The sequence below is a fragment of the Anas acuta genome, chromosome 17 (genome assembly GCF_963932015.1).
Source record: "Anas acuta chromosome 17, bAnaAcu1.1, whole genome shotgun sequence".
In the NCBI taxonomy this organism is placed as follows: Eukaryota; Metazoa; Chordata; class Aves; order Anseriformes; family Anatidae; genus Anas; species Anas acuta.
In genome coordinates this window covers 1174145-1197625 of record NC_088995.1, presented here as the reverse complement: position 1 = coordinate 1197625, position 23481 = coordinate 1174145, and the positions used below count along the sequence as shown (strand labels likewise).

The following is a 23481-nucleotide window of genomic DNA, read 5'->3' as shown; positions in this document are numbered from 1 at the left end:
GACTGGTGAGGAGAGCTGCGTGTTTGTCATCTGCTGAAACAGTTCTGTTTGGTGAAAGAGACAAATCGACACCTTCCGCTCCCTCCTTTGAGTCCTCCTGTATAGAAGTCGGTTTATTTTTCACAGCCAGGAGGTTTTGCGTTCAAAGACAAAAATGGGAAAAAAAATGGTAAAACCAAACTGCATTCAACTGCTGTCCGTGGGCACAAGGGGGTTCCATAAATGTCTCAAATGTGTGGGTGCGATGCAGGAATTGCAGCAGAGTGCCTGGTGTGGGGCGGGCCCCCCTGAGCAAGGCTGCAGAGGGGCAGCGGGACAGGCTCCAGGCTGGCCGATCTGGCCAAGCAGGGCTGTAGCTTTTTGGCAATTTCATTAAAAGCTTCGCGTCCAGCTCTTCATTTCAAAAGGCCCACTAAAAGCAGGTCAGATGATGATAACCCCAACGCTGGGATTCCACCTGGATCCCGGTGAGCCCTGGGGCAGGGCACCCCGCAGCCACCGGCTCAGTGGTCTCCAGTTTTTCAGCGCTGCTGGAGGTGGAACAAAGCCTGGAGCACGGGGCATCGGGTCTGCTTCCCCCAGCACAGGCTCCTCTGCTTGGCATTTGCTCGTTTTTCCCGTCTCTGATCGTGCTTTGCCTGTGCAGATGAATCCATCCACATCTGAGGCCCCAGAGCCCCGTTCACCTCCTGGAGCTCAGGGGCAGGAGGCTCAGCAGGGCGCAGGGAGGGCGAGGGGACGCGGTGGCGATGCTGCTGCTGGGTCAGGGCTTGCACTGGGCACCAGCACAGCCCTGTTGTGCTCCAGCCCAAACAAATATTTTGCCTTTTTTTTTTTTTTTTTGGCTTTGCGCTGCGCCTGTTTCTAGGCTAAACCCTCCCCTTTACTGCTGATGGGAGAGTTTTCCAGAGAAGCTGGCAAGAAGCAGCGTGAACGTGCTGATGCGAGTTTCCACGTTAATCTGCTGCAGCTCGAGCGGCGCGTTTCTAAGGGACAGCCGGGAGAAATCCGAACAACGCTTCCATGGTGCGCCGCGAGCCCACGCTATTGAGATGAAATCCCACGGACGCAATCGGGTGGACGCGGCTGCTGCATCAGCGTCCGGGCAAAGTGCTGCCCTGTCCAGCCGCGGCGCATAAATAGCGAGGCTGCCGCCTGCCACCAGCGCAGGAGCTCTCCGGGAGAGGTAGCGACCTGCTCGTGGGACTGGATGGGGATTTAGGGGGGCACCGCTGCCTCCAGTGTGTGGTGGCGAGCGCGCTAGTGCTGGGCAAGGCGCGGTGCTGCAGGGGTGCCGATAACAAGGGCACGTGTTGAGCTCTGCGCCTTTGACTCCTGTTGACATCTCCAGAACCCCTTGGGTTAGCGTGGCAGCAGGAGGAGGGCTCGGCTGGGGTTTCCATTCAGGCAGGACCTGGGTGCTGCTGGCAGAGCTCAGAGGGGGTCCTGCTGCTGTCCCACGTGGGCTGGGGGCATCTCCTGCCCCAGGGGCTGCTCAGCCTGATGGGGTGGGGGGGAGGCTGTCGGCTGCTGGGAGCTGGGAGCAGCCAAATCCCTGCTGGAAACAGGCCAGGCTTTTAGACACGAGCTCGATGAGCACCTGGGGCGGCTTCCCAAGGATTGGAGCAGGATCCCTGCTCACCTGGAGCGTGGCTGGGGCCAGCCCAGGATGCTCTGGCCCCACACAGCAGCACCGGGTGCAGGGGGAGAGGATGGCAAACGCAGGAGTGCTTCTGCCCTGGGCATCCCCGTGAAGTGCTGGAGCCTGCAGCTGCCCCGCTCAGCACAGGCTGCATTATTTTTTGTTACCTGTTCTCCATCCTCTTTTCTAAGCGCTCTCTGGTTTAACGACTCACGCCTCGCATAAAGCCGGTGCCGCGCTGACCTCCTACCGTTCGCTTTTCCAGGCACGATGACCGAGCAGCAAAGTTCCCCCGAGCAGATGGCGACTGGGGAGGGTGCTGGCGAGTACGGTGGCACCTACAAGGTACGGGGTGGCGACCGAGCGCGGGCTGGCTCCGCTCGGTGCCGCCGCTCACCCCGCAGCGCCGCGGGAGCCGAAGTCTTGCCTGTGCCAAAGCTCTGCGGGCTGGGAAAACAAGCGGCCTCCTAACACAGCAGGGTGGCGATGCCACTGCTGGGACAAACGTGTCCACATGCTTTTTGGGGCTGCCTTACGGCTGCCTGCAGGAGGAGACGCCTCCTCGTGCGTTTGTGGCTTCCCAGCGATTCCGCGCAGCGCTTCGCTCCAGGAGATGGAGCACTGTCACGGCTGGCGGTGCGAGCGGCAGCGTCTCCTTCCCCGAGTGTTTTTTTCTGGTTGCAATTCTCACGCCCATGGGTTCGCGGAAGGCTGGGCTGGGTCTGTGAGAAGCTGTGGTCCAGCATCCGCACCGCTGCCGTGCCGCAGGTTGGCAGGGCCGGGCTGCGCCGCCGAGCCCCACAGCTCGAAGGGCGGCCTGAGAAACCGCTGGGGAAGCCATCCTAGGCTCAGGGGTTTCCAGCCATGGCCCCATTGGGGCTTGAGATGAAAATACCAAAAAATGAGCTGGGTTCCCAGGGCCGGAGCAGGCCACAGGAGGCGATAGGATCGGTGAGAGCCTGAGGAGGAAGCGATGTGCTGCGAACACGGCCCCAGGGCAGGAAACCGCAGCCGAGCGGCCCTGGAGCCCTGCTGTGGGCACAAACCCTCGGTCCTGTGGGGCTGCCGGGGAGCTGGGCTCCAGCCCGGCATGGCTGAAACACCAACCTCAGCTGGGGCCTGGCTGCCAAGCATCGCCCACGAGCACGAGAGGAGCGATGTCCCTGCGCCAAGTCCCCAGCAAGGGGACGTGGTGCTGAGACCCCCAGCGCCTTGGTGTGAGGCCAGCTGAGAGCCTGGCTTTGCCGTGCACGCATTTGCCATGGGTGTGCGGTCCTGCAGCGGTGCAGGATGTGTCCCTCCCCGGCTGCTGCCATCTCTGCCCCCTCCCAGGTCACCATCTACGAGCTGGAGAACTTCCAGGGCAGGAGGTGCGAGCTGACGGAGGAGCTCCCCAACGTGGCTGAGAAGGAGCTGGAGAAGGTTGGCTCCATCCAGGTGGAGTCCGGCCCGTAAGTCGGGGAGGCGGAGGCCGGAGCAGCCCCAGGGCCGGGGGTCCCCACCTCGTGCTGGGGGGCTGTCCCCGTGCAGGGGTGGCCGTGACCCCCTCGTCCCGCAGGTGGCTGGGCTTCGAGCGCCAAGCCTTCGCTGGGGAGCAGTTTGTGCTGGAGAAGGGGGACTACCCGCGCTGGGACTCCTGGTCCAACAGCCACAGCAGCGACAGCCTGATGTCCATCCGCCCCCTCCAGATCGTGAGTAGGGGCGGCCATGGGGTCTGCGGGGCTTGGGGAGGGGGGGGGGGGAGTCCCAGGGCAGCCCCTCACAGCGTGTCCCCCAGGACAGCCCCGAGCACAAGATCCACCTCTTTGAGAACGTGGGCTACACCGGGCGGAAGATGGAGATCGTGGACGACGACGTCCCCAGCCTCTGGGCCCACGGCTTCCAGGACCGCGTGGCCAGCGTCAGGGCCCTGAACGGGACGTAAGGACCGCGGCACCGGGGGGTCCACGGGTGGCTGGGGGGGTGCTCGGTGCAGGTGCTGCAGCAGGATGGGGGCAGCACCCTCCACCCTGCCATCATCCCCCGGTCTGGGGACTGGGGCAGCGTCCCTGGGGCTGAATGAAGGCTCCTGGCCCTGGTCTGGGGCTCTGTAGAAGCAGCAGAGCCAGGGCATGGGGAGGGGGGGGGGTCCTTCCCCACTCCACAGTGCCACTGAGCGCTGCCCCGTGTCCTGCAGGTGGGTGGGCTACGAGTACCCGGGGTACCGGGGCCGCCAGCATGTCTTCGAGAAGGGCGAGTACCGGCACTGGAACGAGTGGGACGCCAACCAGCCCCTGATCCAGTCCGTGCGCCGCGTGCGGGACCAGCAGTGGCACCAGCGGGGCTGCTTCGAGAACAGCTGAGGAGCCCCCCCCCCACAAGCCCTGCGCCCCCAGCACCGCCCGGCACGCCGGGGGCAGGCTGCCGTGTGCTGCAGCCGGCGCCGTGACCTTGGTGTTTATTTTGTGCAAAAACCTCAATAAAGCTCTGAGCTGGAGGCTGCTGGGAGCCTGCCTGGTGGGGGCTGGATGCGGGTTGGGGGTGTGTGTGTGTGCGGTATTTTGAGCCCTCTGCTCCAGCGGGGCGAGGAGGGGGCCGTGGCAGTGCCCAGCCTCTGTGCACAAAGCAGGAGTGTGCAAAGTGCGAGCGCTCGGCGTTGCGTAAAGGCTGCTGCCTTCCAAAACCAACAGCCCCCGGTGCCGCGGGTCGGGGTGTGGGGTGTGCAGGGCAGCACGGAGCCGGCCCTGTGCCAGGGGCAGCCGCAGCGCCCCGAACCCATCCTCTGGGGCTTGCCAAGGGCTGCTGCTGGGATATTTTTTTTTCTCCCCTTCTCCAAACATCTCCCTGGGCCGTGGGAGTGCTGCTCGTGTGCTTTGGGCATGGGGCGAAGCAGGCTCGCCTCCAAACGAGGGGCACGGCGGGATCTGGGGGTCCTGGGGCGCACCAGGGATGGGATCGCCCATCCCTGGATGGTGCCAGGCCCCCACACCCCCACGAGGGTGGCTTGTCCTGCAGGCAGGGCTGAGCCCTGCACCCTGCGCAGTCCCTAACCCCGCCTGGGGCTGCTCCAGCACCTCGCACCCACCACTTGCAGCATTTCACACATGGCCCCAGTGCAGCCCCCGGGGTGCCGGCAGGGAGCCTGGCATGGCACAGCCTCGAGCAGCCTTGGCTGTGGGGGCACACGTGGCCCCCCAAGGCCAGCCTTGAACAGTTGGGGCTCTACCAGGGGCACCCCCAGCTTCCCCCCATGCTGGTCCCAGTTGGCTGGGATGGGGCTGCCATGGGCTGGGCTGGGCTAGGCAGCGGAACAGAGCCTCAGGACAGTCCCTGCCACGAGCCCTGGCATTTGGGAACGGGGTGGGAGCCACAGCCTGAGCTTTGTCCCTGGGTCTGTGTCCCCCCTGGATGGGGCTGGGAGATGGGCACCTTCTGGGGCTGTTGGCAGGGACAGGGACAGGAGGTGGGCTCGAGGCTGCTCAAGCTCCCTCCAGGCTTGGAAGGGAAGCACAGGGGCTGCTGTGGGGCTGGGGGCGGTGGTGGACATGAGGCTGCGCAGCCCCCGGGCCCCAAGGATGGAGCAGGGTCCTGCAGCAGGGGTGGCAAATGTGGTGGGCACTCGGTCACAAAGCAGATTTCCCAAAAAGAGGCTGTTGTGTGAAGCAACTTCTTGCAGAGCTGCATGGTCACCTGCAGCATCTGCAGCTCGGTGTGGCCCTGCTGCGCGTGGCTGGGGCTCCCGGAGCACCCGCGGTGGCCGCAGACTGCGGGGACCGACCCCTGCGTGATGCTGCCCTAATGCTGTGTGACACCTGCTGCAGTGACAAGGGAAGGTCCCCTCCTCGGGGGTGGCTGTAGGCACTGCATGGGGGGCCCCAAAAAGGGCAGGGGGTAATGGAAGGGACCCCCGATACCTGGCACTGGTGCTGTGCCCCCAGGGTCCCGCTGCTGCCCTGCTCCCCTGTTCCCTCCCGTTGTGCCCCCACACCCAGGGACCCCACGGGACCCCAGCGCTGTGCCGGGGGCTCTCCCTGGCTGGGGAGGTGCAGCCGGGCAGGGCCAGGTGTTTTGGGGCTGTTTGGGAGCTCCGGGCAGTTTTATTGCGCAAGGAAAGAGCCGACCTCAGCAGATTTCGGTGCTTCCAGCGCCGGGGCAGCGCCGGCCGGTTGGAGGGATCAAGTCCCTGGCTCCAAAACTCCTGAAGCGGGGCTGGCGGGGGCTTTGTTTGCAAGGGCCGGGCTGGGTCTTGGCATGCATTCGGCTGATGCAGGCAAACTCCAAATCTCCTTGCCAACAAACCCAACAAAGCGGGCGAGTCGAATGTGAAAGCTAATGAAATAACTCCGCGACTTGGGGTTTGGGGAGACAATGACCGCGGCGCGTCAGCTGACCCCGGTTTTCATTGGGTTTAATCCTGCATTCCCGCTTTGAATCGTGCTCTGACCGTGCTGTAAATAGCCCGGGCACCGCTCTCCTGCGGCGCAGTATAAATTGCCCCTCTCGGTCCCAGCCCTTCACTGGCTCAAGCGGGTACTGGTACAACTGGTAAGAACTCTCTCTCTCTTTTTGTCCTCGCCTTTTTGTTTTTGTTTCCACCCCGGCCTGCAGCAGCTCGGAGCTGGGATGCCTTGGCTGTAGCTCACTGAGTAGGAACCGAGGGAAGAGCCTCAGAAGTAGCATCTGGGATGCTCTGAGAGCATCCCGGGACCACCCCAAGCTCACTCGTGCCCTCGCTCCGGGCTGAGCCCCTCCGCAGCCCCACCGCAGGTGGCTCTGTGCTGGGACTGTCACCGGGACCCCTCCATGGGGCACGGGGGGGCTCTGTCCCGTGAACAGCTCGGAGCAGGGACCTGGCCCATGCAAAGCCAGGCTGGGGCTTGGGGCTGCTGCAGCACCCGGGGAGACGTGTGGGGGCCTGGGGCTGTGCTGCTCTATTTGGTGTGCCCCCTGGTGCGGTTCAGCAGCAGCGGGTACGGGGTGCAGGCATGGGGCACGGCCCCAGGGCCATGGGCTCAGTGCCAGGAGTATCCTCGGTGGCAATTTTAATGTCTGAGCTCTCCTCTCACAGAAGCAGACAGCCCGGCTGAGGATGGCTTCCGAACACCAGATGCCAGCCTCCAAGCAGCAGCCAGCCAGCTCCAAGGTCAGTGCGCAGCGGGGCCGGGGCCGCCTCAGCCTCACCAAGCACCCAAATCACCCCCTGGCTGTGCCCCCTGGGCCCCCTCTGCACCGTCAGGGACTCGCAGCCCTTGGGAGAGGGAGATGCTGGGGTGGTGCTGGCGGGCTGTAGAAGTGCTGGAAGTTTTGGGATGCGGTTCAGGGTGTTGCTGTGCCCTGCTCACGGCCCCGCTCTCCTGCAGATTGCCATCTTCGAGCAGGAGAACTTCCAGGGCCGCTGCCATGAGCTCAACGGCGCCTGCCCCAACCTGAAGGATGCCGGCGTGGACAAAGTGGGCTCCATCCTCGTGCACTCCGGACCGTACGTCTTGGCAGGGGGAGGGTCCTGGGGAGCCCCCCCCAACTGCTGGCACCCCGTGGGTTCCCCACAGCTGGTGCTGAGGGGTCAGGGCACGAGGCTTTGGGGTCCCCGCGGTGCTGAGCCCCAGCAGCCAGCCCAGCGCACCCGGGGCTGTGTCGTGGTGCTGGGGAGGGCAGCGAGCGGCCTCCAGGATTTCTGTCCCTGGGGTGAATCCTGCGCTGCTGCCAGCCCCTGCTCGCTGGGAGGGGAGCTGGGGGGGGGCTTGGACACTGATCGTGGCATCGCCCACCCTGTGGCTGCCTTCCTCTCCAGAGCAGGGCCAGGCAGGGATGGTGCCCGTGGCTCGGTGCCGCCTTTCCCCCCATGTGTGCTCTTGAAGAGGGATCGGGCGGCCACCGTGTCGGGGCACCCCATGCTGTGGGAAGGGGGGGGCTGCCCCGCCTGAAGCTCGTCCTCTGCTCTCTCGCAGCTGGGTGGGCTACGAGCAGGCCAGCTGCAAGGGGGAGCAGTTTGTGTTTGAGAAGGGGGAGTACCCCCGCTGGGACTCCTGGACCAACAGCCGGAGAAGCGACAGCATCACCTCCCTGAGACCCATCCAAGTGGTGAGAGCACCCCGACAGCCACTACCCACCCGCCAGACCAAGGTCTGCAGCCACAACTCTTCCCCCGCCTTCCCCCGGGCCCCCAGCCCCGTGGGCGGAGGAGGACCCCTCCCGTGCACCCTGCCCCAGCCCCACGGGGACCCAGGGGAGCCCCCGGGGGGGGTCGGTGGGAGCACGGGGATGGGGAGCGGTGGCCCAGGAGTGCAGGACGTCTGCTGGTAAGTCCAGGAGTGCCCGTGGGGGGTGCCGGGTCTCTGAGCTGGGGGGACACAGAGCGGGAGGACACATCAGGGGGAGGCCCGGCGCGCGGTGCTGCTCCCTTGCCTCGGTTTCCCCGCAGCCCCCCGGGGCTTTGCCCCCCCGGCCAGCCCCAGGAGCAGCGGGCGCTGACCCCAGGCCTGTGCTCGCCCCGCTGCAGGACAGCCAGGAGCACAAGATCGTGCTGTACGAGAACCCCAGCTTCACCGGCAAGAAGATCGAAATCATCGACGACGACGTGCCCAGCTTCCACGCGCACGGCTACCAGGAGAAGGTCTCGTCCGTGCGGGTGCAGAGCGGCACGTGAGTACGGGGCCGTGGGAGGGGGTCCTGAGCCCACCTCGCCCCCCGGACAGCCGTGACCCCCCCTATGCTTGCCTTGCAGGTGGGTGGGCTACCAGTACCCCGGCTACAGGGGCTACCAGTACCTGTTTGAGAAGGGGGACTACAAAGACAGCTCAGAGTTCGGCGCCCAGCACCCCCAGATCCAGTCGGTCAGGCGCATCCGGGACATGCAGTGGCACCAGCGCGGCGCCTACCACCCCTCCAACTAAACCCCCCGGCCCCCCCGGGAGCAGGGAGCCCAGCAGGCTCCCCTCGCCCGCCGCTGCCCCCACGGCCTCGCCTCCCTCCTCCCTCCGTGTGAGCCACGCCGCCGCCAATGCAACCGAATAAAGCTTGGAGTTTCAAAGTCCCCGGTCTGGTCCCTTCCTTCCCGGCGGGGCTCAGCCCACCCCGACCTCCAGCACCCATCGGGGGGGGGGGGGCATCGCCGTCCCGCACCCAAGTGCCCCTCACCAGCGGCATCGTGGTGCTCGCAGCCAGCACTGATAAATCCCAAAATCGCTCCACTGCGAGGGAGGTGTGCAGTGGGTTTGGGCAGCGGGGATGGAGATGTCTGCGCCCCCACAGCCTGGGCACCAGGGGTCTGGACACTGCCCCTGCGGGGGGCACGGCTGGGGGGGTGCGCAGCAAAGGTGTCCCCAGAGGGCCTGGTGTCGGGGCAGACACCTTGGAGCTTAATAAAGCAATTATTAAGCACTGTCAGTGCTCGACAGCATTGCTTAATAGCTGCTCCAACCAGCAACAATGCTTTAATTTAGCATTAATAATGCTAAATAATGCTTTCATTATTTGCACTCTACGTTGAGCAAATGAAGCTGTCAAGTGACAGCTCCAGCAGGGGAAGGTTCTGCTCCTGGCTGAGCCGTGTGAGGGTCTGGGGGCTGCAGCACGGCTCCGGGGGGCTTTGTGGGGCTGGTGCTGAGCTGCTGCTGCCCCGCTCCCTCCCTGCAGGATGCGGCCGGTGGCAGACGCTGCGGGTCAGGGCAGCTGTGTGGGGCTGTGCTGTGTTTTGTGCCCGTGCAGGGCTGGCACCCAAAGGAGGGCACCGCTGGGGTTTGGTGGTGGGATGGGGGCACCCTGGTTGCCCCCACCCCAACTCCTGCTGCACCCCTTTGCCATGCACCTGGAGAGCAGAGAGGTGCTGGGCTTGTTGGCTGGGGTACTCTGGCACAGATGCCAGCCAAATCAGGACCTGTGTGGAGATTTGGATACACGCTACCCCCGTCCGTACCCCCCCCCCTCAGCTCCCACGCACGAGGGCCCCCACGGGTGGATTTTAGCCCCGCGAATCCTCCATGTTGCAGAGCCTCTCGCTCCGAGTGACTGCGCCCCGCATCAATCCCCGGTTTTGGCAAAGCCCAGCGCAGCGGGGCGATATTCTGAATTAATCATTCGCCAAATGCTGCTCCGAAATGTCAGCCCTTCTGCGAGTCGTGCCTTGGCAGCGCTTCGCCGCATCGGCTCAATGGAGCCGGCTTCCTGTGAAAATCTGTGCCTCTTCCTCGGAGGGAAAAAATCCCAAACGCTCCCAGACCCGAACGTTTCTGCCCGAGAAAAGCTGCGAAAAAATGGGGTTTTAATGAGGGTAGTGACACCCGCCTGTCTGCTGCTGCTGAGGGGAGGCTGCCTCGCCTTGGCATTTGGGTTTGAGCTGGCAGTGGCAAACCGCAGCTCCTGGGGGGGAAGTGGCACCGCGCGAGGCGGGGGGCGCGCGGGGACCCGCGGTTGTTGTCCTCGGGTTCACAGCAGCCACGTGGCTGGGGCCGTGAGACGGGCACGAGGAGGGGCAGGGGGTCTCGGGGGAGAAGCGACAAAAGCAGAAGGGGAAAATGTGAATGAGCTCAGAGGAGGTTCACCCTTGACTTGTCAAGGGAATTTCCCTCGCCGACAGCTGGCTGCGCTCAGGTGGGCGCCCTGGGGTGACTCAGACACAATTGGGCTCCGCTGAGGTCAGGTTTTCCACTGGCCCCCACTCTCACACCCCCCATGGCAGAAACAGCAGCTTCACACAGCCCACCCCAGGCTGCCCCTGGACCACCGCTCATGGTGAGCATTGCCCTCCCCTAGCCCAGCTGGGTGGGGAGATGTGTCCGAGCACCCTGGGGCATCAGGAGCCACCCCAGGTGCCAATGGCACAGGGACTTGTGCTGGACTTGTCCCCTCTGGTGACTGGCCCCAAGGTTTTGTGGCCTGAGCCAGAGGTGGGAGGACATGGAGCAGCCAGGGTGTGAGCAGGACCAGCCCCCCAGCCGGGTGCTCTGCTCCTTCGGGGTGGGCTGCACCCCGCTCGCTGCAGAGCTGCAGCAGCGCATCGGAGCTGGCGGTTCCCGCGGGGGCTCACGTAGGAGGAGATGTGTTTTCCTGGCTGAGTGCAACGCGCTGAGCAAGTGGTTCTGGTATTTTGCAGTTGCTCCTGTTCTGACTCACCGTTGCTCGTCGGTAACCCCGGCCCCATCACCTGTGTTTGCTAAAAAAACGTCGCATCCCATCGCGCCCTGGCCTGGTGGGAGAGGGGCCATGCAGGGAGCAGAGTGCCCCGTCCCCTGCTCCCCGTGGGGCCAGCAGCTGGGCACTTTCACAGGGCCAGGCACTGGGCCATGCTGCTGGCAGGTCTCTGGTCCTCCTCACCCGAGGCTTGCTTTTCAGCTGCTTGCAGCTTTCCCAGAAATTTGGATCCAGAGTGCGGAACACGGGGTGGGAGGAGGCCGTGTGGGCTGTGCCGTCCGGCCCCATCTTCCCCCGGGGATGCTTCCTCCCCCTGCTCCTTCCTCTGTTCCTGCTGGTGTCACCGTAGAAATGCCAGGCCCGGGGGGAGCAGAGCTGCGGCTGGAGGCTGCGTGGTTTGGAGAGACCAAGGCGCAGGAGCTGCCCGTTGGCGCTTGGAGCCCGGCTGAGGTGGGGAGCGTGTGCTGCCTTTGAAGGCTGAGGGCAATTTGTCTTTGCAGCAGGCTCCCTCAGCTTCTGGTGGGCTTGGCACCACGGGAACCCCCACTGCTGAGCTGAGCATCTCTCCAAAACATCTGCTCCAGAGCAGCACGAGGCACCGTGAGGGAGATGGGGCCTGGGGTGTGCGGATGGCAGGCGCTGCCCTCCCCGTGCCGCTGCCAGCGCTGGATGCGTTGGGCAGGACTGCGGCACCGCAGCTTTCTTTTATTTTAACTGAACTTTATCAAAAAGCCCCCTTTTATGAGATCACCCCCATCCCATCCTGGTGAGGGGGTGCCTCCGTCCCCTCCCGTGCTGTCCCCTGCGCCCGCTCCCCGCCCGCTGCCCACCCGCGCGGCGGCCGCCGGAGAACAACAGGCGCTTGTCAGCGGCGCTGCCTGGTGATATTTCAGCGGTCCCACGGCTCTCCCTGCTAGTGGGTGGTTTTGCTGCCATGCCAATAGACTGGAGCTAAAGCTGTTCTCCAGGCTGTCAAACTCATTTTTTCTTTTTCTTTTTTTTTTTTTTTTTTTTTTTTTTCCACCAGGCGAATAGCAGGGGGGACTGCAAACCCACTGCCACCCCCGGGAGCTGGCTCCCTCTCCATCAGACGGACATTTCCTCCGGCTCCTGTGGTTGCTGAAGCACGTTTGGTGTTTTGGGGAGCTCTCTGCAGCGGTGCCGTGGGGAGGCAGTGGCCCCACCACCCCAAACCCCAAAAGATGGGGCAGAGCCTGGTGCACCAAAGCGACCCGGGCTGCACCCTCAAGGGGGGCACCGTCCCCTCGCTTGTTCCCTGTTTTCTTTTCCTTTTCCACCCGAGATCAGCCATTGTCTGTCCCTGAGATGTGCATTCATGCGGGATCTCATCCGAGGCAGGGCTGCCTGTTGGTGAGGAGGCAAGTGCAACGAGGAGCGACGTGGAACCGCCAGCGTGCCGGCACTGCCTTTCCTTTGCCTTCCCATTGTCTTCGGCGGCGGCTGCGCGCGGCTCCCCCCGTGCCCATTGTGCTGAGGCGCTGGGAGACGTGCCAAGGGCAGGGAAATAATTGGCGACAAACCAAGAGTCTCAGAAATATGAAATGTTTGTTCTCCATCATAGCGGGGTGAATTTTATCTTGTCTGCAGCCTGGGTGCTTTGGGCATTCGGCGTGAGCCTTGCCAACTTGTAGGGGTGTACTGCGGGTTTCACAGATTTTTGTCCTTTTAAAATTCTAATGACTATTTTGTTTAATTCTCCAGCTTCTGGAACCACATGATTACATGAGATCTTAGCTTTGATTTTTTTTCCCCCTTTAAATTACATTGAGCCTCTAGCCTCATGTTTGCGTGCACACGCACAAACCCCAGCCACAAATAACAAAGGCTGAAGGAAGAAAGGAAAAATATGAAGGAACCCAGGGTGCATTATTGAAACGTTGTGGTTTGCAGGGCAGATTAGTGATTTTTCAGTACTTAGCTTCAGCACGTGGGATAAGAAGGTGCTGCCCCTGCCCCGGCTGGTGCAAGAAGGAAACCACCTGCAGTTTTCCCTCCAGCCTCCCTCCCTGCTGGTGAGGCTCCGTGCGCACAGAGGTGACGCCGGCTCCCGCTGCCCTCCCGGGGACGTGGGCGCACAGCAGGGCCGGGGGCTGGTGGTCCCCTGGGTTCTTCCCATGCTCTGGAGAGGGAAATGCCCGGGGCCAAGTGGCAGCTGCTTGCCCTGCCCGCAGCCAGCACACACGCCCTGGCCAGCCCCCGGTGCCCCCAGTGCCGGAGCCGGTCAGTGCTCTCGCGCAGAGCCCTGGGCGCTCATTTGCTTGTGTTCTGCTCCTCTTTATTCCTAGCGTTAGAGCAAAGAGGGAGATAAAAGGGAGAAATGAAAGCTTTACAGCTTCCTAGGCTTCCTCCAGCAAATAAAAGTCCCGTCCAGCTGAAATGCTAATTAAGAAACATCACTTCTTCAAAGGCCAGAATTGGAAACAGCCACATGGAGACATAATGGGATTAAAATGTATCAGGGGATTATAACAGCGGTGAGGATTTAGCGGCTGCTCCTGCCCCGCGCTCCGGAGTCAGGCTCCCAGGGTGGCACTCCCAAGGCTCGGTTATGAAACACCCGGGACGAGACCAAGCCACCGCTGAGCTGAAAAGCCAAAGGTGTGGGCTGGGGAACAGCTCACAGGCTGTGCCCGCAGGTGGGGAGCATCCTGTGCGACCCAGCCCTGGCCAAATCAGAGGCAGCTGTGCCGGGGCGGGGGGGATATTTTGGGGGAAGGGGCAAAGCCAGGGTTTGGCTGTAGGAGCAGGCACCTGCCTGCAGCTGTGTGTGGGGGGGGGAGCCTGGCTTTGCCTGAAATCGCTTCCTTTTGGTGTTGAGGGGTGGGGGTGCTGCGTGGTGTGGTGGCTTGTGCTGAGAGCCCATGACCCCAGCAGCCATCGCTCGGCGCCCCCAGTCCACATTTGGGTGGGCTGGGACCCTGCTGGGGCTCCCTTTTCAGAGCAGCTCTGACTGTTACTTGCCCCAGGGCCAGGAGCCCCGCTGGAAACCCTCCAAACGCCCCCGTGCTGCCTTCTGCTGCTGGCTGGGGCTTCGCCTCGAGCGGCTCTACCCAAAGGCATCTGCAAGGAGACGACGTCGCCGCTCCCTGCGGGCAGGCAGCCAGCCCGGATTGCTTCCTCGGCCACCGCAGCCGGCAATTAAACCCCGGCGATCGCCAGCAACCCCTGCCTGACCCAGCTGCTGTGCCGAAGCGCCCCGACCTGGCATTATCGCGGCTGCTTTTGTGCAGCAAATAACAGCTCCAGGTGGGTAAGTGGGGCGCGAGCAGCCAGCGCCGTTGTGTAATCCTCGGCTGTAAGGAGCGGCGGTGGGGGTCTCGCTTTCAATGTCAACACAAAAGGCAAAGAAACTATTCGCAGTGATGTAAACTCCTGGGCAGCAGAAGTGCCAATTAGGAAACATCTGTTCCTCGTGGGCCAGGCGGCCTGCGAGCAGCCGCATGGCAACGTAATGGGATTAAAATATAGCAGCGGATCGTGTTAGCGCCGCAGAGATCAGCTGCCGGGGAAGTTCTTATGAAATCAGGGGGAAAATGAAAAACAAATTTCTTTGTTTCTCTCCTCAGGACAGTCCATTTATTTTATTTCTTAATTTGTACCTTACATGAGGTGCAGGAGCTGCTGCCGTACCTGGTGTCTGCACGGCTCAGTGCGTCTGAAGGAACCGCCTGAGCTGGGCTGAGTCTGGGGGCTTCTCCCCGTGGGGTTTGCCCCCAGTGCATAACATTTGGCCTGTAGCATAACCCCAAGAAGTGCTGAATAACACCGAGAAAGCAGCAATGCAAGGCAGGGAGAGAAGTGACCAGAGTGAAGGGAAACCTGCACCTCGTGGTGTTTGCGCCCCCCGATGCGCTGTGCCCCCGTGGGTCTGTGCGGGCAGCACACGCGGTGAGCCCGGCACACACAGGGACGTTCTTCAGGAAACCGTACAAACAGAGCTGAACCGTGTGCTATTTTGGGATGCTCATATGCTCCAAGGCAAATGTCGTATGTATGTAACATCCATTTAGGGAGCCGAGTAATGAAGTTGTGCATCACAAGGAGGGAGCCGCTCGCTTAGCAACCTTCCCGTCGCATGACGTCTTCCCTCTGCAGGACGGGATTGCTCCTTCGGCAGGCAGGGGGACAGAGCACTGCTCGCTCTGCCTTAGGAGCCGTTCTCAGTGGAAAGATGCCGACCAGCTCCCCCTGAAATCAAATCTTTGACTCCAAATTGTGCCCTGGGTTAGCCCCTGGGTGACCTTTGCAGTGCCCGCTGTGGCTGGGGGTGCGAGGGCAGTGCCACCGGGGTGTGGGGTCCGTGGGGGAGCCTGGTGATGTACTGCTCACAATGCTCCCACCTGGGGGGCTGGAGGGGGAGCAGTGCTTTCAGATCCTGCTGAGATCTGCTAAGGCATCTGACAGCATTAAAATGGCTGATGGCAAACCCAGCGGCACCGCTGATGGGAAGCGCGGCTGTAAAACTCTCCTGGCATTTTGTTGGTGAGGCGTGTCTGCAGAGAAGCAGATGGAAAGGCAGCCCCTGCTCCCTGCCAGCTTGTGCTGCTGGGGATTGGGGGTGTGCTGGGGCTGCACTGGGTGCCCTGGGGGTGCACCAGGACCAGGACCATGGCCGGGAGGGAGAGGACAGCCCATCACATGAGGGGCTCAGAGCGTCTGCCCTGGCTCGCTCCGAGGTTTCCGGATGATAAGCAATTAAGAGAGAGAGATTTACAGCAGATTAAGTCCGAAGGCAAAGTCCATTATCTGCCCAGAGGAGCTCCAGCGAGGAGGCCTGTGGCTGGGGGCAGGGTGTTTTGGCTGGTGGAGCCCATCCTGATCGTACCTGGGCGCAGCACGCTCCTGCCTGGGCTGCAGGGAGGCACGGGGGGCATGGAGCTGGGGCCAGGCTGGGAAGGGACCCACCAAGGGCTTGGGTTCCTCTCCCACTGGCATCTCAGGGGCTGTGCCAGTGCCTCCAGGAGCAGCTCACGTCTCTCTCTGGCCTCTGGAAGCGCCTGGGATCTGTCCCAGTCTCTGCTGTGGGGGCGCAGGGCACCTGCAGGAGTGCCCCAAGAGTGGCACCGGGGGAACGGAGCAGGAGAGGGGCACGGGAGTCACTGCAGTCAGGTTCCTGGCTCTTCAGAGTCGGTGACACAATCCTGCAGCTGGTTAATGTCACGCAGCCATGTGTGATAGGAGATAAACAGCTTCTCACTGCCACGTCTTCTGTACCTTCACCAGCTTCCTTCGCAGAGCTCCTCGGTCACCCTCCGTGCTGCACCATGGCAGTGACATTGCGGTACCCGAATTAAGGCCAATTATCACGGCACGAGGAATATGAACCTGCGTGGCTGGGATGCTTTACTTCAGCACCGGGCACCTGTTGTGTGCCACGTGCCCACCACACCGAAATGCTCACCCAGAGCAAGCGATACGCAAGGTGTGCACTGTGTGCGCCTACCCGGTGCCATAATCAACACCCTGCACGGGTCGGAGGCATGCAGTCCCTTCCTGCCCTACCCGAGCAGAAAGGAGCGAGCTGCTTTAGTGTTGAATTGAAACAAATACCACTTCTGCAGCCCAGCTGGGGCTGATTTGCTCTTAGTGGTGCACGGCAATGCCAGGTTCTTTTGGAGGGCGAGCTGAGCTGTCCTCTAGGGGAGATGCTTTCAGCAGCACCGCAGGTGAGGCTGAGCCAAAGATGCTGAATCCACATGAACTGCTCATTTCGGTTTCAGCGTGGGAAGGTGCCAGATGTGTTTTAGAGGAATGATGCTTCTGAGGCCCATGCCTGTTGTATTTGCTGTCTTTGACCCACGGACCTCTCTGTGCAGTGTTCCTGACTGGCAGGCCCCTGGGCACGGCGGCTGCTCTGGAGCTGCGCTTCCTCGGCTGTGAAATGCAGATAATTTACTGGATCATTTTCCAAGGGCACCGAGAGGGTAGGCGAGTCGTTTGGCATATGGGACGGGCGGGCTGTGCTCCTGCAGAGCCTCGTGCTCAGCTGCAGTGCCCTGCTCTGCCCCATGGCCCCGGGCCCTTCCTGCAGCATCACTGCCGGCCAGGTTGGTGCCCATTGGGGTGCGATGGGGGGGACCCCTCAGTCCAGCTGGGACCCCTCCTCAGGTTGGTGTAAAGCCATTTTTGCCTCTCTTTGCCCCATTGCTGGCCATCCCCTTGCTGGGGTTCCTGCCCCTTGCTCCGTGGAAGTCCTGGCAATGTTTTGCTGCAAGATGAGAATTGGGGGGATGCAGCACGCCTGCCCGCATGCCGACAGCTCTCCTGGCACTGAGCACCTCTGGGACCCGGGTGCCACCAACACAGAAAGGAGTCATCACTGTCGTCTGCTACCCCACTGGAGAAGGCAGTAATTAAGGCTGCCGAGCACACACATTTCTTCCAAAATTACCTCCTTTATTGAGAGGATCAGATGCCGCCGTCTTTCATGGCTTCTTGCAAGGCTTGGATCTTGTGGGATGCGAGGCTATTAATAGGAACCAATCTTTCCCCTTCTCCTCTAGGCTAAAGACAGACGGATTCAGACAAGGGCCCCTTTGATGTGAGGGAAGTGCAAATAAACGCCGTGCCGTTTTGTTCCCGAGCTGGCAGCGGGTTCCTGCTGCTGTGCCTGTGTGAGGGCTCGGAGCTGCCGGCGTGCCCTGGGACGGGGTGGCCGAGGCAAAGGGCAGCCCGCGATCCCAACCATGGCTCCCTGGGGACACGGGCAGCACCAGGCTCCGTTTTGCTGAGATTTCTTTCACTAAGAGCACGATGCAGCCACATAGAAAAGGGAACAGCGGGCTGGCTCGCTCTGACATCTTTCCTTCGCATGCCGAGAGCAGCCTCAGCAGGAGGGCTTCTCCCACGTAAGGCTCCAACACGAAGCCCAGCTTGGAGGGGAGGCTGCGACAGGGGCAGCGAGGGGCGCAGCAGCCTGGCTCCTGGTGCTGGGTTCCTCCACCCTCAGCTGTTGGCAATGAGCCTCCTTCCACTCCCTTAATTTTTGGGTGCAATGGAGGGTGCCGCAGGGGCACGTGTTTGTGTCTCCAGCCTGTGGGAGGGGGACAGGCAGCTGGCAGCACCCAGGAGGGAGGCAGGGATGGTCCCACAGGGTGTGCAGTGCCCAGCCCCAGCTCCGGCTGCTGTTTGCCTGCAGCTGACGTCAGGCACCCGCGGGTGGCGGGGGCCAGATGCACGATATTGGATTCGGGTGAATGATCAGCCAGGGCGCTGAACGCCAATTTCTGTGCAAATAGGCTCTGAGTATGAAGAGCCAGGGAAGAGAAATAACTAGAAAGCGTTTCACACGTAGCTGGAATTGTTTCCAAGGAGCATTTTGGGAAGGTTTTCCAGCAGGCGGGCTGGCTGCCTGCAGCCTCGCTGGCGCTGTGGGGTGGCTCGGAGCCCCGTGCCCAGCTGGCTCCTGCCTGCAGTGCCCCGAGCACGTCCCATCCCCACCAGGACCCATCCCATCCCTGCGATGGACCCAGCCCTGGGTGGCCAAGGCACCCCGCAGACCCTGCCTCTTCTTTTCGGCATTGCATGGCTTACCTTCCATAGGATGTTGTGACAGAATCTAAATCAACTTGTGCCGTTTCGCTATCATCTGAGTGATTGTTGGTTTTCTCCTTCTATCCCTCAAAATTTATAGCCGAATTAGCCAGTTATTGATTTTGGTTTTCTTTATCAAGTTACATTCAAACCAGACCGTGGAGCAGCGAATGCTCTTCGGTTCCCTCCTGGCATCTGTTTGCCTAATCAGCCCGCGCAGGGGAAGAGCTCTCAGGGTGCTGGGGAGGGATTCTGCTGACAGTTGTGTTTGCTGTTACGGTCCTCACCTGCTACTAATTATTGGTAATAACTGCCGTTTGTAAACCCTGGGATCCCTGAGGATGCCCAGGGAGGGCACAGGCGGAGGGACCCTTGGGGCTGTGCTGCCTGGGGGGCTCTGGGGGTCCCCCCACCCTTCTTGCTGCAGGGCATCCCATGGGGCAGGGCTGTGATGATGTGCTGGGTCTGGGCAGGGTGCTGTGCCCGCAGCGTGGTGGGGCTGCAGGGGGGACCATGGGGGGGATCTCACATCGCATCAGCTCAGGCTTCTTGCTCTGCTCCGTGACAGTGGGCTCGTGCTGGCTGCAGGCACGCTTCTTTCTGCAGATGTGTGCAGTGGGAAGGAAGTTGTTCCACCACCATGCTTGGTTTTAGCACCATTGCTGTGTGTATGGCTGGGAGGTCGCATCCAGCCTGGGCTATGCAGGGGATGAAGCCCACAGGGAGAGGCTGCTGGTGCTGCTCCTCCAGGGAAGAGCTTTGGGTTTTGTCCATGCCTGCTGTGCTCCAGTGGTTTTTTGGGTCCTGAGGTTGTGGTTATGCCTGAGCTCTGCAGCAACCTCAGGTGAGGGCATCTTTCAGTGCACAGATGTCCCAGCTAAATCCCCATATGTAATTAACAGGTAAGTTCTTTAATTACCTTTCTGCCCCTAAAGATGTGGCTCAGCCGTGATGCTTGGACCTGAGCTCTGCTGAGAAGCCATTTGAAGGCCTTCTCATTCCAGCTAGAAGTGGGCAGCGGTGAGCTCATGCTGCGGAGATCCTGGCATGGGCCAGCTCCTTCCCAGCCCCTGTCCCACCTGGGGATGGCAGAGCCACGGCCTTCTGGCTGCCTTCCCCATCCCTCGGGCTGCCTTTTTCCCATTCAGCCGCTCTCAAAAACACTCAGGAGGGACCCGCGGGGCAGTGCTGGCTGCCCAGCCGTGCCTGGTGGTTTGGTTTCCTCTGTGCCTCGCTGGGGCTGGCGCACTCGATTTGCTGGGCAGAGGAAGGGCTGATCTCATTAGGCAGTAATTGAGATACTTGTGTGAGCTGCGGGAAATTGCAGCCCAGCGCTGGGCAGAATTGCAGCACAGAGGAAGCTGAACCGAGGCAGGAGGGAAGCAGGAGCCCTGCTCCCCCCGTACTCATTTATTACCGAATTGCACCTGAGCTTTGGAAACCTCCCGGTTACCTGGTGCTGTGCAGGAGGTGCAGTGCTGCTCGGCGGGCACCTGCCAGCAGCTCCCTTCTGTATTTAAAACTCTGCATTTTCTTCTCAGTGTTTGGGGTTTCATTCATGTCCCTTTCCATTCCTTCACTGGAAGGAAGTGGAGGGAAAAAAAATAGTGGGGACTGTCTTAAAGATCTAGAGTCATCCCAAAGGAGGGAACAGAATGCTTATTTAATGAGAGAGAGAGAGAGAATGCCCTTTTTTATTTAAAAAAAAAAAAAAAAAAGTATCTTTGAACTTTATATTTTGAACTGCTTAAATTTGATGACTTCATATTCAGCCATGTTTCAAAATATCCTAATAATGCAGGAATTCCTGCATCACATGACAGTTTATTTAGGCTTTGTAGAAAGTTCACTTTTAAATAGCTGCATGGAGAGGAAGACAGCTGAAAAATTTACTCGCTGTCTCCTGCCTCTCCCTGAGCTGAGCTGCCTGCCAGCTGACGCTGGGAGGGGAAAGCTTTTATCACTCGGAATTAAGAAATTACTCCTGAGCTTAACTGGTGCTGATGTACACGGACTGCTCTTCTTTGGGGGGAAAAGGGAAATGTGCGGAGATGCTTTCTGGTTTCTTTTGGGAAGGACGAGGAACGGGAGCAGCAGTCACCAAGTCCGGCTGCACCATCACAAGCCGCCAGCTCCAGGTCTTGGGGAGCCAGCCCAGTACAACCAGTATGGCACGAGGTGTGGGTGCCCAGTGTGGGTGTGGGTTTGTGCCCAGTGCAGCACAAACGGCATCTGCTCCGGCTGCGGGGCCCAGTTCTTAGGAGACGATCTGTACTGGAGAATGTCCTGTGTGGTTGGCAATCTAATTAGCGAGGGGCCAGAAGAATGCATTCTGATGTTGCCATCATCTGAATTAGATTCATTATTTCTTTACAATTTATTTTGATAAAAAAATACGGCTTAAATCATTCCAGTCAATTTCAAAGGAACAAATATTTCCTCCTGGAGAATTAAGCAGAGCCAGGAGTGCAGCCAGGCACTGCCGCTGAACAAAGCAGAAAGGACTGGATTTCCTGCTGTCCTCAGCACAGCCTCCCTGAGCTGCTGCCCCGGCCCCGGGCTGCTGGGCTCTTCCAAGCCTCTCCTTGGGACCAGGAGAAGCTGAGATCCCCCTGGGGGAGGCTGCACAGAGCCTCACCTGCACCTCTCGTGGGTGTGGGTGTGGGTGAGGAGCCCCCAGCCCAGGTGGGACCAACGGAGCAAAGAGAGACTGGAAGCAGGATGTTTGTGTGGGGGGTGTCAGCTCAAGACGATCTGGAGAGGACAGTGTCTAACGGGGGTTTCTGCTGCTTACAGAAACGCCGTGATGTTTGGGGACACCGCAGCGCCCACCTCTCTTGCCTGTGCTCCCTCATGCAGGACTGAAGACGCGGCGTGACTTTCCATTCCCTTCTTATCTCTGTCCCCAGAGGACGTCGTTATTTCTGCTCAGGCTATTCAAGCACAAACGTTTGATGGTGAATAATATTTTTGATGGTTTAATTACCTTTTGTTTCCTAATTAAAACTTGGCCTCGTCGTAATGTCAGCCGGTTTCAGAAGGGAACGTGGTGATGGTGAATTCCATCAAGTGCTTTCCCTGGCAGAAGTGGTCGCAGCACCTTTTTAAGTGTTCAGGAGAAAGCTGGGGGAGCCAGCAGGGCTGTGGAGGAGCCCTCGAGCATCCCCAGCTGGGCAGGGCGATCCCATCCCATGGCTCAGGTGCTCGGTGCAGGGGCGCAGCGAAGGCAGAGCGATGGTCTCTGGAATTGCTCCTTCTGGTGCAGTTGGTGAACACAGGCGGCAGCAGGGATGGCCGTTAATCATTCTGGTTGTTTTCCACATTGCCTCTTGCTGCTTACTAGTGCAGCTTGAAGAAGTGCATTAAGGAGCAGGGATGCATCTCCAGCCTCGGTGCGGATGCTGCAAGGGAATGCCCGGGGCACCCTGCCTGGCTGTGCCCCTGCTCGGGCCGGTACCAGTGTGGGGGGCAGAGGGGCAAAGATGCCTCAAAGCCCCCCCAAAGCTCAGCCTGTTCCTGGAGAGGTGTGGCAAGCTTTTGCAAACCCAGAGGAGAGAACTAGTGGAGGTACGAGTCTGGTTCCCTAAACACTTCCCAGCACGCTTCACCTGCTGTGCAACTCTGAACTTACTCTTTGCTAAGGGGGGGTCTTTTAGTGTAAGAAAAGCAAATGGGAGCTGACAACGAGAGGTCTTGTCTCACCCGTGCTGGTGTCCCCAAAGCGCTGACCCTAGGCTGAGAGCGGTGGTGGCCCAGGGGGCAGAGAACATCCCCTGCCAGCACATCGTGCTGGGAGAACGCCCGCCTTGTCAGCTCCAGTCTTCTTAATTTATAGTAAGAACAGCTTGCATTTATTTATCCCTTGTGGTCCTTTGGGCACCTTACGGTTGCTCACCAATGAATCCCCACACAACCTCATTAGGGTGATGCTCCTGTTCCCGATTTACCTCCAGGTAGCCCCGCTGCAGGAAGCCATCTGAAGACATTTGGGAGAGCGGAGGGCAGCGAGCGCAGGTGGGGCGCAGATTTCCTCTCCCCCCTTGCAGCCACACGAGCAATCGCACTCCAGGTAACGCTGCCAGCAGAGCAAGCAGCAGGAGACGAGCTCGCTGCTTGGCTATTACACAAGCAAACCACCAAGAGTCGGAGCCCAGCTGGATCCATCCCCAGCACACGCATTATCCCCTACCAGCACTGCCAAGGAACGAGGAGGTTTTGTGGTTGGTTGCATCCCATGGAGGCAACTAAGGTAATCAATGCCTAATATTCCTAATTCCCAAACGAGGTGTGTTTCTTGAAATATATTTTTTTTAATTAAAAAAATGAGTTCAATAATCATCTGTGTGAGCATTCCCCTCAAGGGGTACATAGCAAGTGCTGGCCATGCATACCAGCAGAGATCCTGCAATTACCAGGTTTTCCACAGGCTGAAGGACAGCAGGACGAGCGTGCCTCCGTCCCGTTGTGCCGTTTTGCACCATTATCTCCAAGTGATGGAGTTGGTGTAGGACGCACCGATAAATCTGCTTTCGACTTGTTACTCTCTGGGATATCATCCATCATCCTGCGCGGCAGAGCTGTGCAAAATTAAACATTTAAATCTTACACAGATGGCAGGAGAAGCTGGCTGTTTGGAGGCAGGAGCAGCAGACAGGAGCCGGGCTTTCTTGGCTGCGGCAGGGGACGCACAGAGGGCCCTGAGCTCCAGCCCGGCGGCCCCGTGGCACGGTTAAATTGATTGAACGATATCAGTCAGCATCCACAGAAATGTCAGGAGGTACTTTAGCACATCCAGGCCACGCACGAGTGTATCATATTCTGACCTCTGTTAACTGCGGCATTGATTAATTCAGGGTTTCCCTCAGCCAGGGGAATACACAGCACACTGTTTATAAACACACACAAACACCACGGACGATACCGGAGGCAGCACACACGTAACACTGAGCACCACCAAACCCACGCAGGACACACGCAAACACGAAGCCAGGAGTCACACGGATGCCCAGAGGGGCTGCAGCCTCGCACCTGGGGAGCTGGGGAATTGAATATCCCTGCGGTGCCTGTTAGCGCTGCACGTTCTGCTGCCTGCTCTTCAGCTCCAGGAAATAATTAGCTTTATTTCCAGTCTGCTACCAAAAAAATGCACATCCCAGTGACCTTCAAAACCGCTGAAC

The 23481-nt window shown here is 60.4% G+C and overlaps 2 protein-coding genes and 1 long non-coding RNA gene across 5 annotated transcripts; all 3 read left to right on the top strand.

The window, feature by feature from the left end:
- Positions 1–4119, top strand: CRYBB3 (crystallin beta B3). Of its 2 annotated transcripts, XM_068654511.1 has the most exons (6): positions 1–1186; positions 1908–1987; positions 2975–3093; positions 3201–3333; positions 3420–3562; positions 3819–4119. In XM_068654511.1, the coding sequence occupies exons 2-6, from the start codon at positions 1913–1915 to the stop codon at positions 3982–3984; spliced, it is 636 nt and encodes a 211-aa protein (XP_068510612.1). In that variant the 5' UTR covers positions 1–1186; positions 1908–1912; the 3' UTR covers positions 3985–4119. The 2 variants fall into 2 exon arrangements, with proteins under 2 accessions (XP_068510612.1, XP_068510611.1); XM_068654510.1 differs by lacking the exons at positions 1–1186; positions 1908–1987 and adding an exon at positions 2009–2593.
- A 1371-nt stretch (positions 4120–5490) lies between these two features.
- Positions 5491–8642, top strand: CRYBB2 (crystallin beta B2). Its single transcript, XM_068654512.1, has 6 exons — positions 5491–6166; positions 6690–6764; positions 6982–7100; positions 7570–7702; positions 8121–8263; positions 8346–8642. The coding sequence occupies exons 2-6, from the start codon at positions 6711–6713 to the stop codon at positions 8512–8514; spliced, it is 618 nt and encodes a 205-aa protein (XP_068510613.1). The 5' UTR covers positions 5491–6166; positions 6690–6710; the 3' UTR covers positions 8515–8642.
- A 4875-nt stretch (positions 8643–13517) lies between these two features.
- Positions 13518–23481, top strand: LOC137841502 (uncharacterized). 2 transcript variants are annotated; one of them, XR_011088640.1, is made up of 4 exons: positions 13518–14017; positions 21101–21261; positions 22258–22553; positions 22915–23481. It is a non-coding gene; the product is annotated as an uncharacterized lncRNA (long non-coding RNA). The 2 variants fall into 2 exon arrangements; XR_011088639.1 differs by having other exon boundaries at positions 22258–23481.